Source organism: Myotis yumanensis, unplaced genomic scaffold (genome assembly GCF_028538775.1).
Source record: "Myotis yumanensis isolate MYYU_CA2020_CCGP unplaced genomic scaffold, mMyoYum1.0.hap1 SCAF_4, whole genome shotgun sequence".
Lineage (NCBI taxonomy): Eukaryota > Metazoa > Chordata > Mammalia > Chiroptera > Vespertilionidae > Myotis > Myotis yumanensis.
The window spans coordinates 41,507,010-41,528,992 of record NW_027223755.1 but is presented as its reverse complement, the minus strand read 5'-3'; the positions used below and the strand labels follow the sequence as shown (position 1 = coordinate 41,528,992).

The following is a 21,983-nucleotide window of genomic DNA, read 5'->3' as shown; positions in this document are numbered from 1 at the left end:
TTTTCTAAGAGAATTATTAAATATGTTTACTAATTCATTTTTTTCCTTCTTTTTCCAACATGCAATAGGTCAGTACTCCTGTCTTTGTACCAATGAAAACTCATGTGCTGCTTCATCACATGAGTGGGAAAGGACTAGCTGCCCATTACTTCTTTTCAAGACAGCCTTGCATTTTTGGTGATAAGATGGTCTCTGTACAAATAACACTGAATAATACTACAGATCGAAAGATCGAAAATATCCGCATCGGAGAAAAAAAACTTCCTACAGGCATGGAAATGCATGTTTTTAATCCAATAGGTAAATATTCTCATTTAAAATTTGAACTATATTTGATAATTAAATGTGTTCATTTTAAAAGTAAAGTAGATACATATTTTATTGATATTAGCATACTCAGTTTATGATTGTTTTTCCCCTTTTAAACCAAATTTATCATACAAAATAAAAATAAAAAACATTTCTTTACCCTTAGTATTCACAGAAGGATAGGTCTGAAGAATCAAAATTGCCTCCCCCTTTACCTAGCTGCATCACCTTCCTCCTACCTCTCTATTTCAGTCTCATTCCTGATTTTAGACTATCTTTATTATTGTAGACCTGCTATTCCCTGTTTCCTTTCACATTCTCTGTTTTCACATTTCCATTCCCTGTTTTCCTTTTCTGATTTTAGACTATCTTTATTATTGTAGACCTCCCCTTCCCTGTTTCCTTTCATATCCCATAAATTGAAAAGTGAAGGGAGTGAAGAATGGAAGATTGTATAGTATATTGCTTGTCTTCCTTTCCACATATATAATATATACTAGCCCAGAGTATATTACTGGTATTTATACACATCATGTTTTAAAAATATTTTAATCTGCCGAAACCGGTTTGGCTCAGCGGATAGAGCGTTGGCCTGCGGACTGAAAGGTCCCAGGTTCTGTTCTGGTCAAGGGCATGTACCTGGGTTGCAGGCACATCCCCAGTAGATGTGCAGGAGGCAGCTGATCGATGTTTCTCTCTCATCGATGTTTCTAACTATCTCTCTCCCTTCCTCTCTGTAAAAAATCAATAAAAAATATATTAAAAAAATATATTTTAATCTGTTGCCACTATTTAAAAATCAAGATTTTTTTATACATTTTTTAAAAACCAACCCAGAAATCTCATTTTTGTTGGAATAAAACACATGCTATGGCAGTACTGGGTCTTTATTCCCACACTAGAGGGCCGGTGCACAAAATTCATGCATGCGGGGGCGGGGGGGGTCCCTCAACCCAGCCGGCACCCACTCCAATTGGGGACCCCTCAGGGGATGTCCGACCGCCGGTTTAGGCCTGATCCCTGTGGGCGGTTGGACACCCCTCTCACAATCTGGGACTGCTGGCTCCTAACCACTCACCTGCCTGCCTGCCTGATCGCCCCTAACTGCCTCTGCCTGCCTGATCTCCCCTAACCTCTCTGCCTGCCTGATTGCCCCTCTTGGCCTGCCTGCCTCTGCTTGCCCGATCGCCCCTAACTGCTTCTGCCTGCCAGCCTGATCTCCCCTTACAGCCCTCCCCTGCTGGCCTGATCTTGCCCCTAACTGCTCTCCCCTGCTGGCCTGATTGCCCCTAACTTCCCTCCCCTGCCGGCCTAATTGCCCCTAACTGCCTCTGCCTGCCTGATTGCCCCTAACTGCCTGCCCCTACCGATCTGATCTCGCCCCCAACTGCCCTCACCTGCCGGCCTGATCTTTCCCTTAACTGCCCTCCCCTGAAGGCCTGATCTCACCCCCAACTGCCCTCCTCTGCCGGCCAATTTGGTTCTGATTGGTCAGTTTCTATGCCAGTCAGCATCAAAAGCTCCTCCTCCTAGGAAGCCATTGGCTCCTCACAGTTGATCCAGATTTGATTCTGATTGGTCAGTTTCTATACCAGTCAGCGTCTCTGGGCCTGTCAACGGGGCCTGATCAGAAAGGTGGGGCTGATTAGCAGCCCTGGTGGAGGCCGGGAGAGAAAGAGAGGCAAGTTCTGATCAACGTCTGCCACAGAGGCTACAGATCAGACCCTGCCTCTCTCTCTGCAGGCCTCTCTCCAGGCCTGATCCGCAGCCCCCTAGGCAGTTGTTGCTGGGCCGGGGCATCCACAGCGGCCCCAGTCAGTGCTGGGTTGCTGTGGCGACCCAGCACTGACTTCCGGTCTGGTCGAGTCTTCAGTCATACGACCCTGGCTCTTTATAGATATTATATAGATACTACGCGGCCAGCAGTGCTGAGGGGCTGTCCCTCCGATGCATCATGTGTTCCAGGTTGCCTCAGTGGCCCGTACATGATATTGTCTGACCAGATGTCATCTCTTTCCTTTTTTAAGTACTGTATCAAAAATATACCTTTTTAAAATTAAGTGTTATAATTGTGTGTCTTACTTTGAGTTTAAAATAGGATAATAATTAGATGTCTGTCTCTGTTTCTATTTTGTGTAAGTGGAGACAACACTAAAGTTTTGTTCAGAGAAGCTTCAGGCTCTCAGTTAAAAGAAATATAAGGTTGTCCTGATCAGGGCACATGCCGGGGTTGCAGGCTCGATTCCAAGTAGGGGTGTGCAGGAGGCAGCCGATCCATGATTCTCTCTCATCATTGATGTTTCTCTCTCTCCCTCTCCCTTCCTCTCTGAAATCAATAAAAACAAATTTTAAAAGTAATTAAGGTTTCTATCATTGAATCCTTGAAATGTATAATCAGAAAGTTCCAAATACTATCTACTTATAAGTTTAAGTGAGCAAAGCTTTTTGACCAAACTGTCTTCTTTCTCATTATTTTACATAGCCAATCTATGTTTGTTCATCTTTACCTGAGCTCTTTGACATTGTTGAATCCTCTTATATACTTTTCATAGTCATTCATTCAGTAAAGATGTCATTCTTTGTGTTATATTTTTACACAAAGGAATAAACCACTTTATAATAGATGGAATATGTTAGATTTTTATAAGTAAGCAATGTAGAGATATAGTAAGGCGATTTCAGACACACTTATTACCCTTTATTTAAAAAATAATAATTTGGTAACCAAGACACCATTTAAAGAATACAGTGTCCTGATTTTTAATTTTTTGTAAAGTTAATATATGTAAATATATTAATATAGTAACATATTCTTTATTATTTTGTGAGTATCACAATTTGTTTTGACTGCTTAAAATTAAGCCTTTTTTACCTAGTTAAAAAATTAAGAAGTGTCAAGCAGCTGATAGATAAATTGTCTGAAGGTTGAAAATGTTATCCAAAGGTTAAAACAGTAGAACAGTATTAACATTTCTTTGTACTGGCACAATGAGTCAATGACTTGAACTTTTGCTGGCCTATGTGGAATAGAAGAAATAAATATAATAAATTTCATAGTATGGCCCTTACACAGAAATAAAATATGAACATATACCATTGCCTCAGTACTAGTAGTAGGCTTTTTTTTCCTTAGGCACATTTTATGACTATAATGTTTCATTCATTTCACTGGCATTTATTGAATTATCCTCAAGATACAGAGTTCTTTCCCATGCAGTAGATATTTGTATATAATACTACCTAGTCTCGTTTATCAATAGATTATAGTGGAATTACTCCAAAAACATCTTAAAACTGCAACAAAAACAAATACTGTATTTTCATGTTTTGTGAAATAAGGCAGCTAAGATAATTGTTTTATTTAATAAGCACATATACATATAGTAATGAGCTTGGCATATTTCTTATTGTTTTTAAACTTTATTTATTTTTGCCCATAAACCATTTATCCCTTCTATGCCCTCTTCCACCTCCACCCACCCCACCTCTCCCCCACAGCAGATTTCTTATTTGTCACCAATCTATTTTATATTCATGTTTAATATGTGATGACTATTGTCTGAATTTTACCCTGCCTTTGAAGTGTGAAACTGAATTCCTTGCAAGAATATTAGGCATAATGTGACATTTCCCGCAGAGAGACCAGTATATAAGAGATGTAAAACAGACACACACAAAGAGAGAATAGCCTTAGGCTGTTCAGTGACTTTATGTTAACAGTTGACACGTTTGAAGTCAGCTAAGATTTCACTAGTTACTGTACAACTGTCACATCAAAGTAGATGGCATCTGTGTGATTTCATTTTTCATGATTAATGGTGTGGTGTAATAGAACCAGTGTTTTTCAGCCATTTCTATCTAACCCTCTCATGTATATAGTAGAGATCCAGAGAAGTATCCAAATTAAAACACCTGAAAGGGTAGACTTCTCCAATGTAGTAGGCTTCAAATATTATGAGCATTCATTATATGAATAATTTTATGCTGATCACTTTGTTCCTGAAGCATTTATATAATAAAACATACCATTGATCATGAGCTGTCCTTCAGGATTAGCATGGCACTAAACTCCCATTTAATTATCTCAAGACTGAAAATGATACCAAACTATGTCAAAGAGTGCTATCAACAAGACATTTTGAGAACTGTCACTTTGTCAAATGAAATACAGGGGTACATGATTTGAGAGATCTAAATCATTAATGCCATTATGTTATGGAGATGACAGCATATGCTAGTGTGGTATTCGGCTACAGACTAGACCAGACCCTAGTATATGATGGCACAGAACAAAGCAGTAGGATTCACTAAAGAATAGTCTTGAACAGTGTTACTGACAGAGCTGTGAACTGGTGTAGCTTTAGGAAAAATGCAAAAAAAAAAAAAAAGTATCATTATAGTTATACATTCAACAGTAATGCCTATTTGCCAAAGATTTTGGCAGCAAGTCTGGTACTTGCGCAGCATCCTGGTCAATGTTAAATTTACAAACTAATGAAATTCAGCATCAAACAACTACCCTCTTATACTGCCTACTCTTCATCGAGACTATAAGACATAAATATACTTCTTGATATAATAAGCTTATTGAATTCTTTTGTTCCATCTATACCATCTTCTCTGTTATTGTTAACATTTAATGGCAAATCATATTTTTGAACAAGCCCTAGGATAGTTACAGTCTACTGGATTAGAGTGTGTCTGCTAAAATACTTCTATCTAATAAGATATATACAGAATAGCTACAGAGTAGCTAAATATAAAGCTACTGTATAGTATGACTGTACTTACACTGAAGACTTTTAGCAAAGTGGTAATAAAATGTGGATGGTTTTTATTTAAATACTAGAGGCCTGATGCACGGATTCATGCACCAGTGGGGTCCCTCGGCCTGGCCTGCACCCTCTCGCAATCCTGGACCCCTCAGGGGATGTTGGACTGCTGGTTTCAGTCTGATCCCTGCAGGCCAGGCCAAGGAATCTCACCAGTGCACAAATCCATGCACTGGGCCTCTAGTATGCATATAAGATCTTTGGTTAATCTCTTCATGCCTTCCCTCCTCCCCCTTCCCTCTGAGATTCATCAGTCTCTTCTATGTTTCCATGCCTGTGCATTGAGTGTCTTCCCCTGGTGGTCAGTGTGCATCATAGCTAAGGGTCGAACGGTCGCTTAGGCTTTTATATATATAAGTATAATATATGCATAAATATTTATACTAAGTAGGTATATATTTAATTTCTCCATTATTCTTCTAATGTATAGCCAGACTTTGGAATCACAAAAAGAATAAAATTTTGTTATGGTCTTAAGTTTTATCATTGTTAGCTGAAAAACATTAGTGTTATACGTATATTGGACTTACCATTTGTTCCTATAATGACAGTTGTCTTGGTTATTTTCTGAGTACAACAAATTAATTTCTTCCAGTTTTGCTTTAATTTGCATTTTTAAATTTTTGTATTTTGATTTTTTTCCAGTGGAAATTTGAAACATTGTTTAAAATTTACTTTTTTATATCTACATAAATATTCCATAGTTTTAAATGCATAATTTCTTAAAAGCACCCATAGTTCATTACAGTTGTTTCACGCAAGACTAAATTTGTTTCCTTTTCACCTTCAATGCCTATAAAGATAATATTGTAAAACATACATTCTCAGGATGAGATATGTTTCTGAAATGATATAATGTGTTCATTGAAAAATATGCAGAATTAAGTATAAAAAAGAAAACTTTCAAGCAGAATAGTGAAATTACTTTGTAATTTGTTTTAATATTCTTAGTTTGAAAGTGCTCTTATAAACCATCATTAAATTTGACCATTTTGTCTAAACTACAAGCATTACATAAGTTTTCAGTGTTTACTTTGCCTCTTTTTTACTTCCTCCGTGTATTCATGTCTAAATTATCTAATTTCCTAGAATCTCTGGAGCCTGGGGGATCCATTACTGTTTCAATGGGTATTGACTTCTGTGATTCCACTCAGACTGCCAGTTTCCAGTTGTGGTAAGTTCAATTGTTTTTCTGTATTTTCTATTTCCTGTAAAGGATAGCAGATCAAAACTTGGCTTTCAACAGCTTTTTTTCTTTGAGAGACAAAACATTTAAACAAATGTGCCTTTCTTTGGCAATGGTTAGACTACCATGCAGTAGTTGTATGAATTGTGTACAATATATGTATGTTTAGTATTTGTTATACAACTAGCCATTACAGTCTGCCATATGTGATTGAAATTCACAGTGTGTTGGTCAAAGTAAGAAGCTACTGCTAAATAATATTTTCACTTCTTCTAACTCTACAGTTTTGGAACATTCAGGAGAAAATTGATGAGGAAAATTCAGGAGAAATTTAAAAAAAACTTTAATATTACTGAATAGCCCAGAGAAGGTATCTTTTTAAACATCTAATATGTTATCTTAAACTTCTTAAGTGGAGAATTATTTATTCTGTCAGAACTTAAAACCCATACATTTTTCCCTTTTTACTTTAATTTACAAACTATTTTGATAAAATTTAAAAGAACATTTATGCAGTTGGCAAAGGTTTCAAACAGGTGAATATTATTCAAAAGAGCTTTTTCTAGGATTGAGTTTTGCCATTGTTTTTATATGTGTTATACATTTCTAATGAAATCCAAAAACTATTAGCAATTAGTACAGAATTTATATTCATGCATCTTTAAGAATTATCTTTGAACTCTTTTGTATTTTCCTGGTCTAGGATATAATTTCTTATTTTGATTTGAGGTTGCTCTGTTTTTATTCTAAAAAGAATTGGGACATTTTATTTAAGTTTTAACTTGCTTAAAGCAGTATTTGTTATGATAAAAAATCTCCAAGTGTAGGAAATAGACATTTTAAAACAAGTTTATATTTAAATATAGTCAACCTTTCTATTTCGTATGCCTTTTTATTTTTCCAGTAATTCAGACCTAATATTGTACCATTTATTGCTGAGAACCTGCAATGATGAATATAAGCAATGTAGCATAACACATTGATTTTATGCAGATCATCACCTTTATGTTTTGGGAGGTCTGCTATATTAGTGATATATAAAAACTGATTACTTTTCCCAACATTGTCTAGTAATTGTTTATTATTTTTCTATTAGACAACACAGATCAATATTACTGAGCACAAGACTATGAGTAACATCACTCTAAATAGATTTGCCTCCAGCGCCAGAGGTATATTCATTTTAATGATTTTGACAATGTGAGCCCAATGACAAAGCTCATGCACCAAGTTAGGGCAAAATTAAGAACTAAAATAATTCTCTTTTTCTTATCAAGTTATCTAAAGAACATTTTATATTTCTATGTAATGAAGGTGGTTTTTTAAAACTATGTTTTTATTACAAAGATAAAGATTTCCTCTGTAGTCCTTTGGGTGAGATTTGCATTTTGTCTTTCACAATTAACTAAATACCTTTAAAGATAAATATGTAGGTAGTGTTTGATTCTTATCTTACATTGAAGAGTGTATATAATCAGTTTTTTCTCAATTTCTCTTAAACTAACTTTAGGAAAATGATGAATGTATTTTACAAAGAAAATAGCCTTCGTTATTTTAAGCATGCACATTAGTATGTTTTGCTGTTGTGAAGGTAAAAGTTAATTATGTACTTTAGATTTTATTAAGCACATAAGGATACTAGATCAAAAATTATTTTGTGTGTATGTTCCAAAAAGAACACTTTGTCTTGGATCAAATGTAATTGATCCTGAAGCAGTGTAATCACAATTACTCACTTTCTTAATTGGCCTGCCCAAAATCAGAAAATGGAAACCGATCGACAGTGTTTAAATCAATAGCTTCATAGTAGTGCTAGTGGGGGTAGGGAGATAGTGGTAATGAGTAGATCAATTAGTCTTAGATGCCAATCACTGACTGTGCCTTTTGCATAGTAAATAGCACTTTTTGCTTAGTGATGTGTGCTGTATTAGTCTTGGTTCAATAAAAAGTGGGGGGGGAGGCAAGAATGGCTAATATTGAATTTTTTTCTTGAAATATATAATACAAATCAATACATAAAATTATGGGTAATAAGAGCATATTTGATAAGAAACCTTCAGAAATTCTGAGAACATGGACTATAAGTCTTTGAGGTATACTTCTATTTATAAAAGAAAGGGAATAAGAGTAAAATAATCCTACTTTAGCTTCCAGATTCATTCTAAATCTATAGTTATACGACACATATAGATAGGTAGGTAGATAGTTAGATAGATGATAGATAAAACTATCATATGGAGCTATATAGTTATCCGGATATTTGATGTGTTAATGTCTCTGCTTTGCATTTTAAATGGTCATCAAATTAAATCCTTGATTAAATTTATTGAGATTGAAAATGTGTATAATATACAGAAATGTATCTCTCTAAAAGTAGATGCACTGCATAAACAGTTCTTATCTTTGTGATCAGCAGATATTAATGTATTAGCTAGTATGAAAAGAATGTGGTTTGACTCAAGTTAGAGGGCTGAGCTCTAGCATCCACCCCTCTTTTTGCCCAAAATCTATGAAAAAGACAGAAAATTCAATTTTCAAAAGAGAATGAGCATTAAAGAAAGAAAGCCATTAGCTGGCCAGAAATTGTGAAGAATTATTAGCACAATTTGAATTATTAGAAGGCAAATGAGAGCCGATAAACAATAACAGAGAAAATACGCCGAACCGGTTTGGCTCAGTGGATAGAGCGTCGGCCTGCGGACTCAAGGGTCCCGGGTTCGATTCCGGTCAAGGGCATGTACCCTGGTTGTGGGCACATCCCCAGTGGGGGGCGTGCAGGAGGCAGCTGATCGATCTCTCTCATCGATGTTTCTAACTCTCTATCCCTCTCCCTTCTTCTCTGTAAAAAATCAATAAAATATATATTTAAAAAAAAAAAAAAAAAAAAAAAAAAAACAATAACAGAGAAAATAAAAACCATAGAGCCAACCCTCATGGGAGAAAAATTACTGCAATGGTAAGAACAAATCTGGCAGAATATCAAGCACAAAATGAACAAGTGAAAAGAAAAGTTAGGGTACAAAAGTCATTGGGAAATTAAAGAATTGCTTCCAACCTCCAGGTCTCCAACTTGACCCCTAGCAGCAGTAATATACACATTTAATTGCAAACATAAGAATTGTACTGTAAGGAAAGTGATCTGTTTGCCAGGAAGGGTGTTGGTGTGGATGTGGGAGTCTAAAGGTACAGCAGGGTTTGAATTTGTGGGAAGGAGGCAGGGATGGTTTGAGATGAGATGAAACTCAGTTGTATCTAATAGAGTAATATTCTCAAACCCTCTACCACTAGGGTAAATCCAATATTACATCTGTTGATGGAGAGATAAGGCCATTGCCTACCCGCCTTCCAATTTATTGAGTCCATGCCACCAGTCATCTCATCTACTTAAGTCCAGTCAGCCCACCAGGAGAGAGGAGACCCATAGTGGTAATACTCACTAACATGTTGTAAGTGCTAGAAGAAATTGACAAAGCCATGATAATAGTAATTTTAATAACTCATCAGAAAATGACAAATCAGAGGAAGATAGATATATAGGTAGACATACAGGTACATATAGCTATATATACAAACACAAAATTTCAATAATTCAGTTATCAAGCCTGATCTAACATAATTATTATGTTTCCAAATAATTCCTTGTTTTCTGAATACAGAAAATACACATTTTTTTAAAAGACAGAGAATGTACAAAAAAAGAGTGAGAGAAATTATGGGCTGATGTGATTTTTAAAAAAAGAAGACACATAGGAAAGATTAGAAAAGAGAAAGGAGGTAAAACAGATCTTCTAAATTATAAAATAATATTATGTATACTTCTATACCAATAAATTGGAATATTTAGATGAAATGGTTTCCTAGAAAAGTATAAATTATGAATAAAAAAGTTAAATGGTATCAGAACTTCAAAAAAGAAATAATCTCTACATTATTTAAACTTTTCTAGAACAAAGAAAAAGAAGGGAAGCATCCATGTCATTCTGTAAGGCTAGTATCACCCTGATTTTAAAACCCAAAAGGATAGCTCATAAATGTGCATGCCACTTGGGGTTATAAATGCAAAAGACTTTGGGCCATACAACTTACCTCTCACTGCATAAAATATTGGAAGCATTCTCTTTTAAGTCAGAAAAGCAAAACAAGGTTACCTACTCTCAACACTATTTCCCATTATAATGGAAGTTCTACCCAATATGGAAAGACAAGTAAAAACAGTGCAGCGGTTCTCAACCTGTGGGTCGCGACCCCTTTGGGGGTCGAACGACCCTTTCACAGGAGTCGCCTAAGACCATCGGAAAACACATATATAATTACATGATTACATGTTGTTTTTGTGATTAATCACTATGCTTTAATTATGTTCAATTTGTAACAATGAAAATACATCCTGCATATCAGATATTTACATTATGATTCATAACAGCAAAATTAACAGTTATGAAGTAGCAACGAAAATAATTTTATGGTTAGGGGTCACCACAACATGAGGAACTGTATTAAAGGGTCGCAGCATTAGGAAGGTTGAGAACCACTGAGTTAAAGGTATAAATCCTAGAAAGACAGAGACAAAATTCATCTTATTTAACATAATTATCAACCCAGAAATCATAGTATCAACAGAAAATCTATTTTTAAGCTGAGTTTAGAAATGTGTATGTGATTATATGAAAATATTTAACATTTCTATATAGTAGGAATAACCAGTTTTAAAACATGAATAAAATTATTTACAAGAACAAATTTAACCCAGTGGTCCTCTAACTTTTTAATTGTGTACATTTACACAATTTACATTAAAATCTTTCTTCTGTGCACTCCCTAGATGTATAAATGTATTTTTAAATTACATGTGTATATCTCTGACTGTGCTAACATGTGTATACTAAAATATGTACAGAGAAAAAACAGAACTTCAAAAAGAATGAGAAAAAATAATTAGTAGGTTTTTTCTCAATGGATTTTCTTTGCCAGAGCAGACCCTTGTGCTTGCCACTTTGGAGAACACTGGTTTTTCCAGCCATTTGAAGCTGAAGCTTTATATTTAACACTAAATTAGTTCACTATATGTATTTCATGTACATCTGTATATCTATCCATTTACTCTTTCATCTGCCTTTACATATTTCTCTTAGCCTCCCACTGCATTGGGCGTGGTCCCAGCCTCAGTGCTTCTGTCTTAACCACCCCTTCTCTATTGTTTTCCGAAGTTCCCTCCTCCATTCCAGGGCTGACCCCTTCACTTCCCCCTTGTGCTCTTAATCCCAACCTCCTCTTAAGTCTTAAGACCTTGCTCTATCAGCTATGCTTTGTTTCTTCCTCCTCACTGGCTCTTTCCCCTCAGCCTTTGAACAGGCTCAGGTTTCCTGAAGCATTCTTCTCTGCCTCTGCCACAGGGAGCTTCTGCTGCTTTTGACTGCCAATATCCCCATTTGCCCTTCAACTCCCTGAATCCCAAGTTCCTCCTCCAACCTGTTCAGCCTTGCTAAGGTCAGCAGTTACTCTTGCTGCTTCTTAGTCCTCCCTGTAGTATCTGACACATACCTTTTCTCCCTGTCCACTCTTTCCCAGTCTCTTCTGCAACTTGCACTTCTTCCATTTTTACTTAAATGCAGGTCTTCTCCAGGTTTCCTTACCCTTTTTCTTGGTATATCCCCTTTCCCTGTGTGACCTTAACTACTGATAAGGCTTCAGCTCTTCACTGTTTCACTCACGTTTCTTCCAGACTCATGTATACTGCCCTTGCCTCCTTACTGAGTATTAATTTGTATTTCCAGTGATCTGCTAAATATCTCTTCCTGAGTAACTCAGTGGTGCTCAAAATATAATGTGATATAATATAATATCTTAAAACAAAGTAATTTTTGTTTAATCCCCCAAACTCTTCTTCTTCAGTAGTTGTCATCCTCCCAATGTTCACATTAGAAGGTTCAGAGTCTCTTTCTCCCATCCATCACCAGATCTGTCCCTTTAACTCTCAAATCCTCCCCTGTTCCCCATGCTCAGTGCTGCCCACCTAGGGAAACAGCCTTGTGTAGTGGAGTATGAATATATATGTATCAGGCCCCAGTGCTGACACTTACTAGCTGTGTGACCTTGGACATATTGTTTAATTATCAATAAATTGGAGGTAACAGAAGCTACCTCTTAAAGTCATTGTTAGGATTTACTAAATAAAATGCACAGTCAATGCTAAAAACAAACAAACACCACACACACACACACCCTGCCTAGACTACTAAATTAGATCCCTAACTGATCTACCTGCTTTGGGTTTCTCCTCTATTCCACCGTACACATTGCCACCAGCGTTTCTGAAATACAAATAGGATCATTTATTTTCCTATGTCAAAAGTCCCTGTTGCTTCAAGAAACACTGAAACAGTTTTGTCTTAAGTTATATGAGTAAAGAAGTCATACACTTTGTCATACAGAACAGGGCACTAGAGAATGAAAGGCGTCATTAACTGAAAAGGACTCCAGGACAACCGTCATAAACTGCCGCGGGCAAACTGGGACTGATGGTTATGCTGTATAAGACACTCTTTACAGTGTACCCAGCCTCATCTCTTGACACTCGACACTGCTCACCATTCCCAAAACACAGGTTTAGAATGTCTAGAACAGTGGTCGGCAAACCGCGGCTCGCGAGCCACATGCGGCTCTTTGGCCCCTTGAGTGTGGCTCTTCCACAAAATACCACGTGCGGGCGCGCACGTACAGTGCGATTGAAACTTCGTGGCCTATGCACAGAAGTCGGTTTTCGGAAAGGAGACGAAACAAGTATACAACACAAGTGTGGATTGGGAGACTTGGAAGGGGTCGACCTCAGCGAACGTACCTCAATCAGATTGAGGACGTTTTTAGCAAAGGCCAGCTTAGGAGTATCCTAATTAAGTTAATAACAATGTATCTACCTACATAGATTAAGTTTTAAAAATTTGGCTCTCAAAAGAAATTTCAGTCGTTGTACTGTTGATATTTGGCTCTGTTGGCTAATGAGTTTGCCGACCACTGGTCTAGAATGCCCCTCTCCCTCCTCTCAGAAATAGACTACCTCCACTTCCTGCAGAATTAATCAGCCCCTCTTCCATGGACTATAACCCTCCCCACATATCTCTAATGGAGCCCTTACCATCCTGTTATAAACACATCTCTCACTGGACTTGTGAACTTCAAGGGCCAATCTCCTTTGTCTTTAAATCCCATGTACTTGCACAGTACAGGGGATCGAGTTTGTAGTCAGTACATTTTATTGAGTTAATAAATAGGGTTTATTGTTTTGCCTTGGGCAATCCACATGTGGATAATTCAAAACATTCTTTAATATTATTCTAGTCTTTACTCCATAAAAATATAAGCCAGCTTACAAAAATAAAATATGTAATAGCATAAAATAAAAATGGATATCTTTCTTTTTTCATATTACATTTTGTGTCCCTACCCCACTTGTAATAAAGTGTTTCTTAACCAATGTTCAGTATTTCTTATCCACAGTTCCCACCTCCCTAGCCACTTCCCCACTGGACCAGTTCTAACTCAAGTGTAGAAGTCCTTCTGCAGGGCTTTCCTGATGCAAAGGAAGAGATTTGGTTGGCTCAATTATTCACTACTATTCCATCATCATCTTCCTTCTTCGGTGGAATGTGAAAGTGGTCCCTGGGGATGCAGCTGCATGGCAACCATGAGGATAAGAGCCAGCACACTAGGGATGGTGGGGATGAAAGCCAGAGAAACCTGGGTCCCTAGCATCATCTTTAAGCCATTGAACCAGCCTTTGGCTGGTAACTCCAGGACCTGTTCAGTACTAAACAGTAAGCTCCTATTTCCCAAGAAATTGTTAGTTGGATTCTGCTTATTTGCAGCCAAACACATTCCTAACTGATACACTCATCAACCTACCTTTAAACATGTAACTTAAAATATTTTTAAAGTAGTGTTAGTCATTTTTGTAGAGAGTAGTGTCAAGATTTAAATGAATACATGCACTCAGTGTTGGTTTTTCTAGCTCAGTGGTTCTCAACCTTCCTAATGCCGTGACCCTTTTTAATACAGTTCCTAATGTTGTGGTGACCCCCAACCATAAAATTATTTTTGTTGCTACTTCATAACTGTAATTTTGCTACTGTTATGAATCGTAATGTAAATATCTGATATGCAGGGTCTATTTTCATTGTTGGCGACCCACAGGTTTAGAACTGCTGCTCTAGCTGATACAAAGAGAATGTTGCCTTTACTAAATTCTTCATATCCTGTATCCTACCTAATAAAAGAGTAATAAGCAAATTGACCATCACTCCAACACACAAGATAGCCGCCCCATGTGGTCAAAGATGGCCGCCACAAGATGACCAACAGGGGAGGGCAGTTGTGGGTGATCAGGCCAGCAGGGGAGGGCAGTTGGGAGGGATCAGGCCTGAAAGGGAGGGCAGTTGGGGGTAACCAGGCCTGTAGGGGAGGGCAATTGGGGGTGACCAGCCCTGTGGGGGAGGGCAGTTAGGGGCGATTAGGCTGGCAGGGGAGGGCAGTTGGGAGGGATCAGGCCTGGAAGGGAGGGCAGTTAGGGGCAATCAGGCCAGCAGGGGAGGGCAGTTAGGGGCGATCAGGCCAGCAGGGGAGGGCAGTTAGGGGCAATCGGGCCAGCAGGGGAGCAGTTAGGCGGCGATCAGGCTGGCAGGGGAGTGGTTAGGGGGTGATCAGGCTGGAAGGCAGAAGTGGTTAGGGACAATCAGGCAGGCAGGCGAGTGGTTGGAAGCCAGCAGTCCAGGATTGTGAGAGGGATGTCCCAGATTGGAGAGGGTGCAGGCTGGGCTGAGGGACACACACACACACACACACACACCCCCGCCATGCATGAATTTCGTGCACTGGGCCTCTAGTTTGGAAATAATAACTTTCACCACATGTTCATCAATAATGTCAGTAAATCACACTACTAGAAAACAAGGGTTTTTGTTTCAAGAAAGCAAGTTTGCAGATGAGGGATTATTTTCTTAGCACATATCTAAGTATGGTCACTCCACTTTATTTAGTAAAGAATAATCTAACACTTTAAAATAGAAATCTTAACCATTTAAAATAAAAACACTCCATTTTCTGTACTGTAAGCACACAAAATAAAGATAAAACATTACTTCTCTACTCTGTGAGCTGCATGAGTGTTCCTCTGGTAATACAGCATGCCCTTGCTGCCTACCTGTTGTTTTTTTTGAGGTTCTATGTCAAGTGGTATATTTACTATAACTGCATAATTTTGAAAAAAGAAATGTTTTCCAATTGAGGTAAGAGATGTATTTCTCTGTAAATAGTGTTAAGAAATTTTTCAAGCCTTTTTAGCTGTGTTATTTAAGCCAAGAATATCTTAATACTTTATGTATGCTGGCATATGCTTTAATGTCTCCATTTAACCGCATAGTATTAAGAATGTTTAGTTACTAAGCATTTAGTCAGCTTTTATGTGTTTTTTCCTTAGTACCAAGGATGATTGCTTCAATGTTAATATTCAGCCACCTGTTGGAGAACTGCTTTTACCTGTGGCCATGTCAGAGAAAGATTTTAAGAAAGAGCAAGGTGAGAGGTTACTATAGTTTACTAGGAACTGACATCCCAAACAATATGTGCTCCTTCTTCTGGCCAGTCTCTAAAATAAATTACAATATATACACAGCTGTTAACAGATGTCAGTGCACAATTTTCCAATTTTTGCTAATGCTTTGCTTTTATAAAATAATCTTAAAAGTATATGTCTGTCTACATTTCTGACATACATGAAAATTGATTAGTATGTATTTAAAATAAAAAATTGATTCATAATTAACTTTTCAATTCTGGGAGTTTTGGTTTGTCAACCTAATAATGTAGTCATGTATTTTTGTATTAATGAAATGTCAGAAGTTTGGGACTTACCAAAGTTCTATCACTATAAATGTTATAGTTCTGTTTTTTCTTTCGCTGTCTTTCATGTCCTACTAATCTGTTTTTCCCTGCACACAGAGTACCTTACCCTTTGAAGTGAAGTCCTAATTATAGCATTAAATTACCTTCATTTTCTTTTGACCTAATTCTATGCCAAAGAAGTGCTGTGTTGTCAAACTGTACAAACTGTGTTGTCAAACATTTTACAAGGTACACCTAAAAGATATTTTCAGCAGAATGGAAGTATAATATCTTGTGTTTGCCCCAGAGTCAAGCATGCCCTCTAGTAAAAATAATTTTTTTCATACATGAATAAGGGAAAATAACTGTCTGAATTGAAGTGTTTAATTAAGAATAGCATCTATAAAATGGGCTTATTTAAATGATGCGGTGAGTAGTTTGTAAAAGTGTCTGGAGGGGTGATCAGACCAAGGTCCCTTCATCTCGAGGTCACAAATTTGTGTTTGTCAAGCTTCCAGAAAGCAGTAGGCACACACCAATGTCTGCACCTGAGGAGAAGGGCCTGCTGCCTGGCGGGCTGGTATGGCAGTGCCCAAGACACAGTCTCAAAAAGGCCTGTTGTAGGCTCTCACAAAGAAATTCTCACACAAGACTGTAAATGAATAGTAATCTTTCTCCTGCCTTATTTTTAAGTGATAAAAAAGTGGGAAATTGATTATTGCTATAGAAGAAAGTCATCTTTGTTTTTCTATTGACAAATTGAATTGATTCTTACATTTGCTATTCTTATCCTTTGCTGGCTAAAGCCTGCCTCTCTGCTTTACACCTGCTCAGCAAACCAAGGTGAGTGGCACCCGAGTGACTGAATAAGGCTTGGGCACCTTTATTGTTAAGGGGATGTTCCTTTTCTTAGAAAAGTGCAGCTGAAGTATATCTAAAGCAGCAGATTATCTTATGCCCTTTCTCTCCCTCAGCTTTGAGATTTCGATCAAATTTTTTGTGCTCTGCTGTGACTGAGGGATTTTCCCCTGACTAGCCATACAGAACCGTAAATGTGTAAGAGAGGTGCGTTTGGAGAGCAGCTGCGGTCCTCTATGGAGTTGTTGCCAAAATTCCTTTTTCTCCTGCCATTTTACTTCTGTGGTTGTTGATTATTTGTCTGAATAAATCTGGCAGCTGTTTGCTATGTTTAATAGAGCAGAAAGGCTACTCTGAATAAAGCTATTTGAAAATTTGTTTATATGAAGTATTTGTAAATCCTTGCAAGTCTCTTGGCATTTCTGTATCATTCTTTCTGTCTTCCTGAATTCATTCTTTGATACGGGACTTGATGCTGGCAAATTTACCACAGGTTTGAAGAGTATTTTCAATAGCATCTTTTTAGTTATAAATTTCAGCTGATTTGGCAATAGAGGTCTCAATTCTCAACTTTACACATGTATTTGTTTGTTAATCAAGGAAGAGGTTAGCTTATTTCATAAGTTACCCAGAAATGACTCACTAATTAAAAATATTAAATCAGAATAAAAGTCAGTGTTCTTAATTTTTACTACAGCAAACTTCTGGAAGGCAAAATGCCACTAAAGTTAGGAACTGTCTGTGTGTGTCATTATTATGCTAGTTTTAATATATATTTCTACTTTAAAGAAAATGAATTTCTTAATATCTCATTTCACAGGACATATATCTTAAGACTAAAGAAATGCATTAAATGTATTATTTTGGATTTAGCTGAAAAATATAAATAAAAAATGAGAAATTTTATATTAAAGATGTACATAATTAAAATGTGTGTATAATAAATAAGAATCCTTGTACGAGATTATACATATTATATTAACATTTTTTAAATGAAAGGTTTTGTTTCTAATATACAGCCTGATCTGTCACTTTTTCTTGATTGTTGCATTTAAATTTTCATGGCTAAAGATGCATGTTTATAACATTGATAGTCAAAGTGCTAAATGAAAGATTGGCTTATCCTGCATATTAATATTATTCATATTCATAACATTCATATTACGAGCCTTAACCAGAGCATGATTTTTTCATAGCTTTCTTTGAGTTTTGAGTCTTGCACAGTGAGTTAATGATCTAGCTGTGGAATGATTTCAGTGCTATAAATAACATGAGATCTCTCTTTTACTTAAAAAAATTTTAATTTAGTGTCTTGGGGCAGTCTTAATTTAAGAGACCTAAGCCAATTGCTTATTTCAAACTGCTCTCTATTATTCATTTTTTTTCTTATGAATTAAATTGGAAATCTAAAACTAAGGGAAAAATTTTATTATTTGGTTTGCTAAAATTTTAGCAGTTAATTACAACTGATTAACCTAAGTTAAGTGCTGTCTACTGCCTCACCAAAATTTAGATAAATTCTAATGAAGCAACAAATTCTATAGTTTGACAATTTTTAAATATTTTCCAGTAACTTTACCTTTATTATGTATGAGCAGGCTATCTGTGTAAAGTCGTTTTCATAGGAGAAACTTTTAATGATACCTTGGCATTTTCTTTCTTGTTAATTTGAGAATACCTGATATATTTTCATTTAGAAAAATCTGTGGTATAAGAAATCTAGAATGTTTACTTAATTTTATTATGATTTATGTATCCATCTTATGGGTTCCTAGCTAGCAAGATGCTAATTCTTTAAATGGTCAGACATTTACTATTTTCTGGCCCTTAACTACCACAAGCAATCATATTTGATGCCCCTTAATTAGAGCCCCTTTTTTCCTTTCCAGGTTCCTTTCCACCTCAGCAATCGAGACAATGCATTTGCTTACCATGCTGCTCTGCTAAGTGTTCTTTTGCATGTAAATTAATCTTGATTCAGTTTACACTGTCATGCTGAGTGGTACAAATTGCCTATAACAATAAAACAGCATGAGTTAAAAATAAAGGAGGGTGGGAAGGCAGATTGAATGTGTGCCTTACTTGATAGGATGTTACTTTGCTTTATGCCAATACATTAGCTGACGATAATGAATCTTCTGTTCTGAAAAGCATGGTTTAGTTGATTTTTTTAATTTTACTTCAATGGAGCAGTACCTTGTCTTTTATAGACCAAGTTAGACAAACCATTAATGACAAGAGTGTTAAGGTTAAATATGAAGCAATGCATTCACTTCTCTGAGTGCTATCCATCTTTCCATTTACAGGAGCTTGACAAAAGTACTGGCTTTGTACAACATTTCCTTTAATTACATGCTGCGGGAAACAGGCTTTTAACATAAACATAGTTGCATTCATTTATTCAGCAGTTGCTCTTCAATAGAGCTTAATGGAGAAGGTTTAAATCCTAAATGAGTACACACATCTCTCAGCAGTGTTATGTCAGCAGCCACTGTGCTTTGCTTAAAAGCAGTGTTTGACTGCTTGTGTAGTTTTTAAAGCTTTTGCCTAATATTGAAGTTAAACAATCTAAGACAGAACACAGTGTCCTGGGTTTGAAAGTGGTTAGTAAAAACTGTTCTTTGTTTAAAGCTAGATAGGTCTTTTTACAGTGTTAGGCTTTAGTGTCTTCATACTACTAATTACAGGGATTTTAAAAATTGGGGGGTTGCATTTGCAATAAATAACTACATGGCTCTGAAGGTGCAGGGTCTTTTGAAAACATGGAATCAAATTTTACCATTTTCATGCATTTTGTAAACTGTTGTACATATATCATACATCTCAGAAGATTATCATTTTTAGTAGATATCATTGGGTGTCCGTGACTTATATCACAGATCCAGATTATTTGTTTATTTTAACCTAAATTTCATTATTTGTTCCAAGTGGTATGTTATTGAATTTGTTCACTGAACATTTCTACATGAGATTTTGATATTAATGGCATGTCTTGTATTAAGTCTGTATGGTTTTGTTCATGATTTTGCTTAACTTAGTTTCTTCCTTAAATACTATTTGAAATGTCTCTGGGATTTAAAGTTTTCCATTCACATTTTTCCTTTGTTTTCAGTGTTTTGCTTCAGAAATTTCAATTGGTGTTTTGTCAGCAACTGTAGTGCCATTCACTAAGCAAATACTAAGTGTAGCTTAGATACGTATACTAGTACATTTTTTCGAACCTGTTGAGGGACTTTCAGTCATTGTTGAGATAACTTTGACCCATCACATTGAGGCCATGCATCAGGTAATGCTGCTGATTATTTCAGAATCACTTTGATTTGTTCTCAAGCAGCATTTGGCAAGAGAGATGTTTACATGAAAATGAGAGGGAAAATTCTTTAAAAGTAGAAGCTTAATAGTTTACATCAGCCAAATTAATTCACTACATTTTAAAGGGACTGAAATTGAAATTTCATTTTTGTGATTCTAAGTTTTTATCATATAGTATTTAAAATCATATTTATTAAGAGTGATGTTTGACTGTATTTTTACACATTTTCCTACACAATAGATTTTTAAAATTTTGAAACAGTTGTAGTTCATTTTAATTTTATGGTAATTGTCTTGTAAATTACATCCTGGTGGGTTTTGTTTTGGTTTTTTTTGAAAAGAAGTTTACATTTTGGCTATGAGCATTAAATTGTTTTAATATAATTTTCATAAAATAATTAGTTACAGGGGCCTTCTTTTGCTCTTACAGGAATGCTGACAGGAATGAATGAAACTTCTACTGTAATCATCCTTGCACCACAGAACTTCACTTCCTCTGTGATCCTTCAGAAGATTGTCAATGTGGCCAACGTCGGTGTAGTGCCTTCTGGCCAGGATAATATACACAGGTAGGTGCACCAACAAAAGTTGAGGGGATAAGTTGTGTACATGTATAAATATATAATTTTCAATTTGTAATTTTTCTTGAAAATAACCCCTAACTATATATATGCCCCCCCTTTTTTTCTGATGATATATTTGATTGATTGATTTGGGGTAAGGTTCTCTTTCCTATTTCATACAATCCTTAGCACATTGGCATGTAGTACTCTCCTGAAAGATACAGATAGTGTGCCTGCATTTTATAATAGCTTGATGGTTTGCAAAGGTACCTTTTGAGATATGGTTGAGAATTTATCTTATTTCCCCAGATTCAGTGGATTTCTAGGAAACACTGTTTTACAAAGCAGTGGAGTTGGACTTCTTTACTTGAAAGAGAAGCTTGGGTACTACATACAGATTTCCTTTTGATAGCAGTCCCCTATGGCTGCTTCCAGGATTGAGGAGTGGCTAGAAAACCAGCATAGGGCCAAATGCAGCTTCTGTTTCTTAGCCCAGGAATATCTTCACCACCAACCATCGAAAGCATGAGATCACGTCACTTGTCCTTAAAGGTAGCAGAAAATGTGATCAATGTAATTGCCCTCTTTGTGTTCTTATGAGTGCCTGTGGCTTGAAATGAAAGTTAAGATAACCCCTTGTTAGTTAGTTCTCTGTGAGCTTACGGGAATTCATTGCACACCATCTTTAATTTCTCTGCCATTCCTCTGCAATGTCATACGTATGCTATTTTATTTATGTATATTAAATTTAAAATTAAAGGGAATGCCTTCTGACCTTAAAAAAATTTAATTAACATGGGGGTAAAGAGGTCCCATATAGAGAATACTACAGATGATCGGGTTTTAGACTGAGCTCTGCCATTATTGGGCTCGGTAATCTTGTGCAAGTTATAACTGCTCCTTGTGGACTTTAATCTCCTCATCTGTTTGGAAATGGTGGCAAGCAAAAGAAGGGTGATTGGAATGAAATTCTATGGTATCTATGGAGGAACACTGGACTTGACAAGAGCTGAGTTCAAGTCTTGATCTGCCATTATCCAGAGTTACCTA

At 36.5% G+C, this 21,983-nt stretch overlaps 1 protein-coding gene across 3 annotated transcripts in view; it reads left to right on the top strand.

The window, feature by feature from the left end:
- Nucleotides 1-21,983, top strand: part of AP3B1 (adaptor related protein complex 3 subunit beta 1) — a 188,031-nt gene that overhangs the window by 155,322 nt on the left and 10,726 nt on the right. For all 3 annotated transcript variants that reach the window (XR_011471189.1, XM_070412228.1, XM_070412229.1), the window contains exons 23-26: nucleotides 69-300; nucleotides 6,231-6,315; nucleotides 15,797-15,894; nucleotides 20,801-20,939. Coding sequence is in view for 2 of the 3 variants with exons in the window: in XM_070412228.1 (XP_070268329.1) it covers nucleotides 69-300; nucleotides 6,231-6,315; nucleotides 15,797-15,894; nucleotides 20,801-20,939 (554 nt within the window). In the remaining variant the exon portion in view is untranslated. The remainder of the gene's footprint in view (nucleotides 1-68; nucleotides 301-6,230; nucleotides 6,316-15,796; nucleotides 15,895-20,800; nucleotides 20,940-21,983) is intronic.